Source organism: Balaenoptera physalus, assembly GCF_965194825.1.
Source record: "Balaenoptera physalus genome assembly, chromosome: 13".
In the NCBI taxonomy this organism is placed as follows: Eukaryota; Metazoa; Chordata; class Mammalia; order Artiodactyla; family Balaenopteridae; genus Balaenoptera; species Balaenoptera physalus.
In genome coordinates, this window is record NC_138892.1 from 20,812,779 (window position 1) to 20,825,219 (window position 12,441).

The 12,441-nt window shown below is 43.4% G+C and overlaps 1 protein-coding gene across 1 annotated transcript in view; it reads left to right on the forward strand.

The window, feature by feature from the left end:
• Positions 1-481: 481 nt before the first annotated feature.
• The window catches only part of SLC5A8 (solute carrier family 5 member 8), a 65,827-nt gene continuing 53,867 nt past the window's right edge, over positions 482-12,441 (forward strand). The window contains exon 1 of the mRNA XM_082419423.1: positions 482-8,334. Coding sequence (XP_082275549.1) covers positions 7,984-8,334 — 351 coding nt within the window. The 5' untranslated portion in view covers positions 482-7,983. The remainder of the gene's footprint in view (positions 8,335-12,441) is intronic.

A 12,441-nucleotide genomic window follows, 5' to 3' on the forward strand; every position in this document is an offset into this window, starting at 1 on the left:
ATCATTTTGGGGTGAGCCACTCATGGTCCGTTCTCTTTCAGGAGGCAGGCTGCTCTGGAGCCTCCGCCTGGGAATGGAAGTGTAAGTTCTGGACCACGCCTCGTCTGATCCTTTGTTTGTGGGACCATATGTTTGTGTGTTAGTACTTGCATTGACCAGTTGAGACGTCTCTGGAGAATAATGGGGTTCGTGTGTGATGACACCAGGGTATCCTTCCCTGTTGCATTAGTTTCACCTGAGGCAGAGCATTGGTTGGGATTTTCCCTTTTGAACTAGCCTTGGTCATTCATTCAGCTGCATCTCCGATGGGGCATTGGTTGGGGTTCTCCCCTTTTGGACTGATGGGGCATAGGTTGGGAATCTTCCTTTTGGGGCTAGGGAACTGTGACCCTGAGAGACCGATTTGAATTGCTGTTTGCTCGATATTTGATATCAATAATAATAATGAATAATTATTATTCATTATTATTATAATAATAATTAAGTATGGCTGGTCAGAGCTCTGTTCCGTCTTACAGCCCCCTGGGGTGTATTTGCAAAACTAGGAGATCTTTAGCTATGCCCCCTAAATGAAAAAACATGCCTCAATACTCTCTGAGATCTGGAGAGCAAAGGCCCCTAACGGCTCGGGCTGTTACATCAAAGTTGGTCTTTTGCAATTTCTTTTATCTTGGGAGGGTGTGTGTGTATGGGAATGAGTGTCTCGGTACCTGACTTCAAATCCCTTTTTCTCTTCCTGGTTTTGCTGAAAGTGGGGCATGCGAATGCGAGCAGATGATATGTATTATTGTCTATTACTGTTATTTGTTTGTTTAAACTGAAGTGGCTATTTGGGAACTGGAAAAAAAAAGAAAGTTCCCTGAAAATAGCCCAAGATGGCTAGGTTTTGTATAAGTAGTTAAAGGAGGAATTTACATTTCTCTTCCTGTGCCTTTGAGATGTAAATGATCTACCTGGGATCTCTGGAGCTTATCTAATCAAACTATATTGCTTGGAACTGAAGAAGAAAAGGGATGCAGGAATAACATTAAAAAAAAAAAAAAACACCCTCAAAACTGCTAGGAATGCTCCCTCAGCCAAACTTTAATTCATAAGCTTCATAAGGGATCATCAAGAACAAATGGTAAAGCCTTAGTCATCTGTGCAAGCAACTTTAATGTATGCCAACTGTTCTTTGTAAGCTAGTAAGTTTGTATTGTAATACCCCATTCATAACTGAGTTTTTTTAAGTGACGCTATGAGATCTCTAGTATGGTTTGTTTATATGTCTGTGTACACATTATACATATGAGATATCTCTGCCTTTGGAAAGTATTATCAAAATTGAATTTATAAAGAGCTCTATTTAATTGACTTTAAGTGCTTACAAAGTAAATATAAAAGAAGCTAGACAAAATGAGTTTCAAGTTCACATGAACAGGTAAATGCTCTATTAAGTTAATACCTGATATTAAGGTTAGTTTAAGTTTGTTGATCTAATTGATATAGATCTGTCTTTAGAGTCATCAACATTAAGTATAATACGTTTACTGCACCTAGGTTTAATAGAAGTTAAATGAAATCTTGTTATATCTGTTGCAAATCTGTCAGCAAGAAAAATAACTTGGTATGATGATTTCAAGATCCAAGATCCAATTAGATCACTCTCAGGTTTCCAAACTTCATTTTTAGAAATTCTTGGGAAATTCTTTTTTTTTTTTTTTTTGAGTGGCTTAAAAGAACAAACATTTATTATCTTACAGGTCTACAGGTCAGAAGTCTGACATGGGTCTTACTGGGTTAAAATCAGGGTGTTGTTACAGCTGCTCCTCTTTATCCAGAGAACCTGTTTTCTTGCCCTTTCCAGCTCCTAGGGGCAGCCTGTATTCCTTGGCTCCTGGCTTCTTCCTCCATCTTGAAAGCAGGCAAAAATCTTAATGCCAACAAGCACGGTAAAGTAGGGTCCATACAACAGCATGTTTAGCATTTTTTTAGGCAACAAACAGTGCTGGGTTCTGGGGATTTATGACGATGAGCAAGCCCAGTCCCTTTTCCCAAGGAGCTCATTTTACTCTCACAGGAGATAACAAAATGGCATAAATGTCTGATAGAGGAGGCACCTTTCAGAGCATCTCACCAGCTCACCACCTCCCACATGGGAAACTAGTCCCCCTTCCCCACTCTCAGGGTGAATCTGTGCAGCCACAATGGGAACCCTGCCCTTCTGGCCGCTGCTGATGGGATTGGGGTCCAGAGACATGGGACCCAAGCTGCACCAATCAGATTTCCTCTCCAAGGGATTGAGAATTAAAATTCAAAGGTGCTAATCAACCTCTGTTGTTTACTGAATTAACGGCATATAAGCACTGGCTTGGACATTTCTGGCCCTATAACTGTGGCAGTGCAGAGAAAACCCATCTGGAGAGAGAGGGGAAAATGAAGCAGGTATGTAGAGTGGCTTTCTAGTTCCTGCTTTTGGACTCATGGAATCTTTGAGATTATCCTGCTTTAACAGCCTTGATTAAAACGACTACAAGACCATACCAGTATGAAGGCCAAAAATGCAGTACAAACATGGTAAAAGCGCTCAAGGCAGGGAGAGAGTACATCTGGTTGTGGGCTGGTAGGGTTAGGAATAGTGAAATATTTCATGAAGAATGTCGAAAATTGAGTCCACCTTTAATGATGGGTGAGACTCTATCACCCATCTCACCCAGGAGGAGGTGGGGGTGAGAGCATTTATACAGAACCATAGATGGGAGAGAAAACTAGGGGGGAGGCATGTGCCAAGGTGAGTGGGGATGGTTGTCTTCTTGTGAAGGTTTGAGTTCCTCGCATGAGCTATGACCCATGTCAGTGCATTCTAGGTCCTTTTTCCACTTGAGCTTAATTACCAACAAGTGTCAGTCTGTTCCCATTGACCTCCCTAGCTACTCTGCTTTAAAAAAAAAATTAAAGAGGCCATTCAGAAAAACTCCTATATTTCTACAGAAGACAAAAAGATGTGTGAAGCAACTAATAATGCAATGCTGTAATTTTCAATATAAATTTCTTATTTCCTTGTTTCAGGATAAATGGTAAATAAACATGTTCCCAGCAGTGTGAGGTGAGTAATAGGAATACCAAACATTATTTCACTCCAAGGAAACCTGTTTGGCTCTGTTGGCCATCTATATCTAGGGCCTTCAGATGTAACAGGCCACCAATTTTCAGGGCCACCGATTACTTTTCTGGGGAAAAAGTTTATTTTGCCAAATTTTAAAAACATACCATAAATGGGACTGGGAAAAAGGTGTAATATAAACCTATTGTGGTTTAAATTGCTATTTTTCACAAAATATTAAATGTGAATATACTTCTAAAACCTGAATGAACTGTGCAGTTAGAAGGCATTGCATGAATAAGCTTATTATATATTTTTATATGTTTATAAGTACACTGATTAGTGAGAGGGATAAAAGTGAACTCAGTAGGAAAGCTCTGGAGAGAAACAAAAAAAGTGAGACCTTCTACCCTATAGCTAATATTATTTACCTTATTTAGGGAGGGATCTGGTTTATAAACTAAAGTAACTTTTAGGCAACAAGCCAATGATGTTTTAAACTTGAAGGCAACTCATGTAACTTTCTTAACTGCTGACTTGTTAATAATTTTAAATATTATTTGTTCCCAAACCAATCTTTTTTATTTTTTAATTAATTAATTTATTTTTTGGCTGCATTGGGTCTTCGTTGCTACGCGCAGGCTTTCTCTAGTTGCAGCGAGCAGGGGCTACTCTTCGTTGCGGTGTATGGGCTTCTCATTGCAGTGGCTTCTCTTTGTTGTGGAGCCCGGGCTCTAGGCATGCGGGCTTCAGCAGTTGCAGCACGCAGGCTCAGTAGTTGCGGCTCGTGGGCTCTAGAGCGCAGGCTCAATAGTTGTGGTGCATGGGCTTAGTTGCTCCGCGGCATGTGGGATCTTCCCGGACCAGGGCTCGAACCCGTGTCCCCTGCATTGGCAGGCAGATTCTTAACCACTGTACCACCAGGGAAGTCCCCCAAACCAATCTTTATCATAGCCTTGTATTTAGAACTTCTGTGAGCTTGAAATCCTGTCCTTCCTTCACCAAGTGTCTGACACAAATATAATTCCATTACAACAGATGTCATCGCAACATTCTGTGTATCACGGGAAGTGTTTCCTACTGCAGCCATGACTCTTCCTTAAAAGAATGTAGTCTGTATAACAAGACAGTTGGGGATAGTGCCTGTACCTAATCTTAATGAGCTTTGACTTTACAACATCCTCTGTACTAAATGTGTTCCTAAAATCAATGCACGTTGATTATAAAACCAGCAGATCACACGTCAAAATGCACTTGAGAAATGCTTTCTTCAAGGGCTGTGAGCAACTGAGTAAGGGGTAGCCTGCTGTGACCGGGCACCGCAGCGTCCCTCTGTGTCCCCCATTCTGAGTCAGCTACTTCACTCGCGCTCCTGTTTGCTTCTGTGTGTTAGGGGTCTTCTGAGTGGTTTCTTGAGGAGAGAATAGCTGTTTGTGAAAAGAAGAGGAAAAACCAGAGACTATCAACTTTAAGTAGAGAAGGGTAAGGTAGGAGCTAGTCATTGGCACAGTTGATTTGTGTTTTTAAACCTGAGGACTTCTAACTTTGTCAGCTAAGGATGACCCATGGGGAAATAGTAAAAATTCCTGGGAAACTCTGAGAAAGAAGTTTGTTTGGTGAAGGTTGTGGTTAAGTTAGATGTGGCAGAGACTGCTGGTCATCCCCCAGTGTCTATTCTCCTCTTCTTCTTTAGAAGTAGGGCCCCCAAATTTAGTTTGGCCCGTGGCCCCTTAGCACAAAGACTTCATTTCCCAGTCTCTCTGGCAACTAGATGTGACCATGTGACTAAGTTCTATTCAATGAGATATAAGTGGAACTGTCACATAAAATTGATGGGAAATGTCCTTGAAGGATGTGGACATACCCTAAGCAGCCCTTTCCTTCCTCTTGCTGAGATGGAAATCAAATCTGAGGATGGTAGAACTGTAAGAGAGGAGTTTGGATCTCAAATCATTTCATGTAGCCTCACCCCTCTCCCCACCTCAATCCTCAGCTACTTATCTTTGGACATCTTTAAGTGTGAAAGAGAAGTAAACATTTATCTTGCTTACACCATCGTTATTTTGGTTCCTGTTGTTCTCAGCCAAATGCAATATTAATTGATAAAATGGGTAAAGAACACATAATGATAAATTAAAGACACTGCTGTAGGTCTAAATGTAGCTTTAAAATAAAAAGTAGTTCCTGATGTAGCTTCTCTCATTTTTCCTCCAAAATGTCTATGAAACACAGAAAAAAGATGAAATTTTCAACATTAAAAACCAAGACTGAGTCAATTTATTTGAGAGAATTTCCTAATAATCCCTTCCTTTGTCTATTCACATATTCAACAAATATTTTTTAAAATAACTACCATGTACCAGGTTTAGACCAGGGAGTATAGTGATGAACAAAAGAGAGAGAAAGTCCCTGCCTTCATGGGGCTTCTATTCCAGTGGGAGAAGACAGACTACAAACAAGATAAACAAAGAACTATGTCAGATTGTATTTGTATATTAAAAAAAAAAACAAACAAAAAAAACAAAGTAAGGGAGTAGAAAGCAATAGATGGAATGGGCAGGGAAGGTTTTTGGAGATGACATTTGACCTGAATGAAGTGAAGGTAGGAGTCATGGTGATATCCTGAAGAAGAGCATTCAAGGCAGAGGATGCAACACATGCAAAGGCCCTGAGACAGAAACAGGCTTGGCATGTTCCAGGAACAGTGAGAAGATAATGTGGCTGGAGTAGAGTAAATGGAGAAAAGAAGTGGTAGGAAAAGATGTCTGAGAGCTGGTCAAGGGCCAGAAAATGTAGGATGAATTGCTAGGAAGTCACATTTAACTGGACTAAAAACAGGCATCGTGGTCCATTTTGAAAAGGAAATGTCTCCCTAAAAGTAGGTGGGAAGACCTCTTGTCCTCCCCACAACTACTACTACTATGCTGGGTTCAAAGTCATAACATCTCCCATTATCAGAGAATTGGACAGCCAACCCTCTGTTGTCTGGGTGTTTTCCACCAAAATGCCTCTCTCTCCATACAATCAGAGGCCATCATCTCCAGAGAACATATCATCTCACTTAATCCTCTGGCAGGACGCTAATGGGGGTAGAGTACACTGGCAGTGCACAGTGAATCTTGGGAGGGGTCGTAAAGTAAAGCACTACAGTTTGTGTGGAGATGGAAGAACCCCAGATGTAGTGGATGCTATAACTTTTATGGTGCTGTTTCATGGTGAGAGTTTGAGCTCCAGGCAGGGACAGTAGGAGAAAATACTGTCTCTGTCCAAGAGAGTCATAATAAGTGCAAACATAGTAAATTTCACACAGTTGGGACATAATTCCAAACCATGTAATTGTTTAAATAATTAAATTACTTGGATTTAGCTTATATTTCCTTCTTTATTTCCTTTCAAAAGTGTTATACACGTAACGTCAGTTTACAAAAAAATAAAGTCTGATATAGCTTTCTTCACATGCTAGGCTGGGCTAAATGCATTCTGTGGATTGTTTACCAAGGGTCAACTGGTAAATTATAAAGATGTATGAAGATGAACAAGGATGGCTTGAAATACACCTATGCCAGGGCATATTTGGCCAGAGGGCCTATTTGAGAAGAAAAACCTGAGAATCACATTGCTTTACAGGCAGGACTCGTGTTGTTAGTAATATTTCAAGGCAAGCCACTTAAAATACTGAGTGCTACTACTGGAAATGATCTTGTCTTCCATATGCTTTCAGGTATCTTCATTTAGGTGTACATATTTGTGCCTACATTTAACATGTGTCTACATTTGTACTCTACAAAGGTATAGCATTGTGATTAAGAGAACAAATTCTGTAACAGACCTGGATTAAAAATCTTAATCTCTACCGTTTCCTTGGGAAAGTGTTTTGGCCAGCTTCCTTATTTGAAAAATGGAGATGATTTCTATATCAAGGGTAATAGTAAGTATTACACTAGTTAATGTACAAGGTGCCAAGCGTGTTATATGTCACATGGTAAGGCTCATTAAATAGTAGGTATTTCTGATATTATAGCAACTATCATTTGTAGGAGAGACTGTTAGGAATCAAAATTGTTTGTTGAATGAAAGCGCAGGCAACCAGTAGCACAGACTTGTTCCTCTCCTTTATAACTGCTTACGTGCCTAAGGACTGGGTCCTCAGCTCACTGAACACTGTCACCTGAATCGCCCATCAATTTATCACATAAGGCAATTGAAAAATTCCAGGTGTATCTTCCCGTAAGGATCCAGCCTGTTGAACTGGAAAGCTAAAAGTAAAGGCGTGTTAGCATACGGTATTTGTAGGGGTGGGATAGGGAGGATGGGAGGGAGATGCAAGAGGGAGGAGATATGGGGATATATATGTAAGTATAGCTGATTCACTTTGTTATAAAGCAGAAAGTAACACACCATTGTAAAGCAATTATACTCCAATAAAGATGTCAAAAAAAAAAAAAAAAAAGGCGTGACAATTGCCCTTCGACCCACGTCTCCCATAGGTCGCCTGCTCCTTTAAATAGTGCGTTCCCTCGGGTGCCACTTGATAAAATTTTCTCTGAGCGCTCCTTGAGGATTCGCCAGAGGCGGCTGGAAGCTCCAAGTTCTCACCTGCCCAGGTGTCCGCGGCCCTCGGGGAGCCACCCTGGCCTGGCACCTAGGGGTGGGGTCCCCGAAGTCCCATTGCGGTGGGCGCAGAGGCTGCTGCCAGAGCGTACCCTCCTTTCCCTTTCGCGAGACGCTGGGTGCCGGCGGGGGCCGACACCTGCCAGACGCCTCTAATCCCCTTAGGGCGCCACGCCCGCCGCGCGCGGCTTGGGAATAAGTGAGCGCGGGGCGCGCAGGTGAAGCTCCGGCTCCGGCTGCGAGCCGCGGAGCCGCCAGTTTGCGCGCAGGGCCCCGGCAACCGCGCGGCCATGCCCTCAACGCGGGTCATCGGCACCTTCGTGGTGTGGGACTACGTAGTGTTCGCCGGGATGCTGCTCATCTCGGCCGTCATCGGCATCTACTACGCCTTCGCGGGGCGCGGCCAGAAGACCTCCAAGGACTTCTTGATGGGCGGCCGCAGGATGACCGCCGTGCCCGTGGCGATGTCCCTCACCGCCAGCTTCATGTCGGCTGTCACCGTCCTGGGCACCCCCTCCGAGGTCTACCGTTTTGGGGCCATATTCAGCATCTTTGCCATCACCTACTTCTTTGTGGTGGTCCTCAGCGCGGAGGTCTTCCTCCCGGTATTCTACAAACTGGAAATTACCAGCACCTACGAGGTACAGGGTGAGGGAGGGCCCCGGGGAGAGGTGATGGGGTGAGGGGAGTACTTTTCAGGCTCCTGGAGGGATTTTCCTGGGGGCAGACTCACCACCACCTCCAAGTCTCTCCCCGTTCATATCCATCACCTCTTCTGCCCTCCCCTTTTGGGGAGAGGTGTCCTGTAAAGGCGAAAAAAAATCTTGGGACTTAACTTTCATGAGCTCAGGGGAAAAGAGAGGCTCCACAGTAAACGGAGTTATTTGGACTAGTGCTCGGTAAGGCCATTTCTGCTTTAACATCTTTGATTCCAAGTCAAGGGGAAAGATTTTTCAACTTATTATCTTGGGGAAGGGTAAGTCTCAGCTCCTCCTCCTTGAAAGGAATCCCCTCATTCCAGGTCCTCGGTCCACTCACTTTTCCAGGAAGTATGGGTATACTCTCCCCTCCTTCCGTCTCCACAAACATGCCTCCCACGGAGAGTCAGGCACCCACATGGTTAAGGTTCTGAATCTCGTGTTTGAGACCAGATTCTATGCTTACTAGGTGGGTAAACTTGGCTGACTTATTTAACCTTTTGTGCCTCTTTCTTAATCTCAAAATGGGAATAATTATACCACCTACCTCATCTGGTTGTTGGAGGGATTAAATGAGATGATGCAAGGGCAGCGTTTAGAATAGTGTCTGGCACAGGGTAAGTGCTGAATAAATGTTGACCATAAGTATTGGGCTGATGGTGGTAGAGGTTGTTCCCTTGGGATCACTAGGGAAATTTGGCTGCAGAGCTCTTAAGCATCTCTGCCTTCTCTCTCTGTGGAGAGATGATTAAGGGAAACCATCTTTCCAGTTGCACAGGTCCCCTGGTTATAAATTTTCTCAAATTGTCTGCCGGAAAGGGCTTTGCAAAGATAGTGTGAATGTTTGGCTGAGTTTAAAGAGCTGTTGAATGGGAGTGTCAGGGGAGGATAAAAGTTTAGGGGAGTGGTCGGGCCCAGTTCCATGAGCTCCGTGGACAAACCTGCAGAAGTGTTCTCTCTAATAGACCATTATCCACGGACCCCGAGCCTCATTCTCAGCAGCCACCTTGTCCTTGAGTCCACGTAGTGTTTGCCCCAACCCAGAGCCACTGGATGGTGGTTTCTTAGTGAGACTGGTTCAACTGGTGCTGGGGACGAGCCCCAATGGCACAACAAGTGTTGGTGACAAACTGCCTGGGCTCTAGTGATGTCATTGCAGGGTGAGGTGCCCTTGGTGCAGCATGGCCTTCTTTGCACTCTGGTCATTGTGTTTGAGAGCGTTTAGTCATCGCCCCAGAAGTGAGCAGGGTAGAGTTTCTTTGTTTTGCTCAAAAGTGACAAACTGATTAGCCCAGACAAACTCAGTCTTAGGTCTTTTTTGTTGTTGTTGACCCTTATAATGTTTTGAAAAAAATTTAATTTAGCATTTAATGATGATGAGAAGTCAAATAAAATTCCAGATTCTGACTTCTTTTGAAACTTAAAAGACTAGTGACACTGGGCTCACATTCCCTGTGGCAACAGGAACCCCAGTTTACAGCCATTGCTCTCATTCCCTATTAATTTCTATATTGAGGTCTCTTCATTGTATCTGCATGGTTACTTTCTTATGGTAGAGAAATCTATCTACATTTAGGTCTTTATCAAAAATGCAAAAGGGAAAATGGAAAGGACTGAAGGGAGTTCTTGCTTTGAGGGAGATGTCAGAGGACATATTTCTTAATGGATATAAGAAATATCTCAACCTGGTAATATATGAACGCCTGGCTGATCCAGTTGGTGTATTTTACCTGACGAGATCTGTAGGCATTTTGAGTCCGTGAGCTCTGATCTGTAGTTAACCAACTCCAAAACCCAGAAAGGGTTTGAAGAACCTGGCAAGAGGACTTCAGTCCCCATAGGTGAATGCTCCTCTCATAATCACTGACCTGTGCCTCTTCGGGTCAGCAACATTAACTCAACCAGAAACAGATTTCCCACACGTTTGCAGGGGTGGAGGCTAAGTTAGCAGGGTTCCAGCTAAAAATGGCAAAAAGCGAACGTTTACTGAATGCTTAATACAGGCTGGGCGCTGGGTTGCCTGTTTGACGTACATTATCTGACTCAATACTCAAAATAATTCTTATACTGTGAGAGCCCCATTTTGCAGACAGAGATTCCGAGTAAGTTAAGCTACACAAGAGAGCCTGAAGCAAAATGGACACATGCCTAGAGGCTGTGTAGTGGTGCATACTGGCTGCTTCTGAAGGCTCCGGTGAGTGTTATAACCCTGAGCAGAGCTTAGAATGGTGCAGGCAAAAGGGACGTGGTGCAGGACTCAAGGGGTTGTGGACACACTGGCGGTGTCCACGCCTAGCGGATGCCAGGCCACTGGGGACAGGGAAGTTAGGTAACATGCTATGTCCCTGGCAGTTGGTCATGGAAAACACTTTCTTGTGGCATATTTTGTTTGTTTTATGCTGAGAGATGGAATCAACTATACAGAATAAGAAGTCCAGCATTGAGATACCCTGGCATTCTTGTGCAAGTATGAAATCTTTCCCTAGTTCCAGATTGTTAGCTACAATTGGCTGTGCAGAAGCATTTGTGATATCTATTTATCACTGCCTTCAAGGTGTAGTCCTGATAGGTGTATAGCAACTTCCAGATTCACAGAGAAGAAATATGCAGGAGCCCAACTGCATTCACCGTTTCTTCAGGATGTTTCTGGATTCAGCAAAATCAATGTGTTTGAACTACGTTGCCCAGACTCTCTCTCTTTTTTAAAAAAATTCAATAGAAATCTTAGTGTCGCTAAGTTATTCGAAGTACTGAGGACTATGAGAGATCTCAACTGACTATAGGTGTTACTGAACCAAACTTGGGTCCGCTCGTCCATGCGCAGTAAAGCCAATCTACTGACACCAGGTTGCGGTGGAGGAAAGTGCAGCTTTTATTATTAGTCTGGGGCAGCTAATGATAAAAAAAATCCTGAACTCCCCAGTGGGTTTTAGGGAAGCATTTTTAAAGGCAAGGTGAGGGAGGGGAGTCGCAGAGTATGTGACCACCTTGTGCAAAATTCTCTGATAGATTGGTGGTGAGGTAATAGGGCAGTGTCACAGGGGTTAACATTATCAATCCTCAGGCTCCAGTAGGTCTGGGGCTACATGCTCATGGTCATCAAGTAATTAACTTCTTCCATTTGACGGAGGTTTTAGCATCTGTAAAACAACTCAGGAAATGTGCATCAGATACTGTTATCTTGGTACTTCGGGGAGGAACTAAAGATTCTGTGACTGCCATATTGCTGATTTACTGTTTGAATTGTTACTAGTTCTCCTGGCCCATCTGCTCCTTTGTCACTACATGCTCACACCCTTTCAATCATTAATTCTTGAGCCAGGCTTTTGTGACTCAGGGGAGGCCTGGAAGACTACAGCTTTTCTATAAACAAGAGGCAGGCAGAGGACGTGGGGACAGGGGTCTGTCCCGGGAAGGTACCATAGGGTCCTGCTTGGTAACATAGACACCTACTGTTATTCTGTAGTTTTGTCTAGAAATCCTAGAGCTATTCTCTGAGCCTACTGATCAGTGACTTGATCTTTAGGTATTTCTTTAGCAGCCCAGTATCTGAGATGGACAAAGACTGCCCCTGCCATTCGGTAAACAAAAGATGTTGTGGCCACCAAGCCATCAGCCACTGCAGCTGCCCCCCACGGTGCACCCTGAGGGGGAATACAGGATGGAGAAAAATAGGATACTGGCCCTAGGTAGATAAGATGTATATGAAAGGAAGGATTTCAGTAAGCTCAGACTCTTGCATTTTCCCATACACAGAAAAGCACTAAAATCATTAACTTGAGATGTCAGTTCTTTGTGATTAGCAGTAATCTTTTGATGTTCAACTACATGTTCTGTTTTGTTTTGTTTCCCAGCAAATACTCCTATATATCCTGGCTCCTCCCTTACCTCTTTGGAACAGTCCCTCAGAGCTGTCTGAGAGGCTGCCTCCCTGGGCTATAGTCCTCAGTGAGGCCTCAGAATAGAACATAATTCTCAACTTTTAGGTTGTGCACTTTTTTCATTTGACACTGAGTTAGTGATAGAATTCTTGGTTCTGTCTTGAGTTAG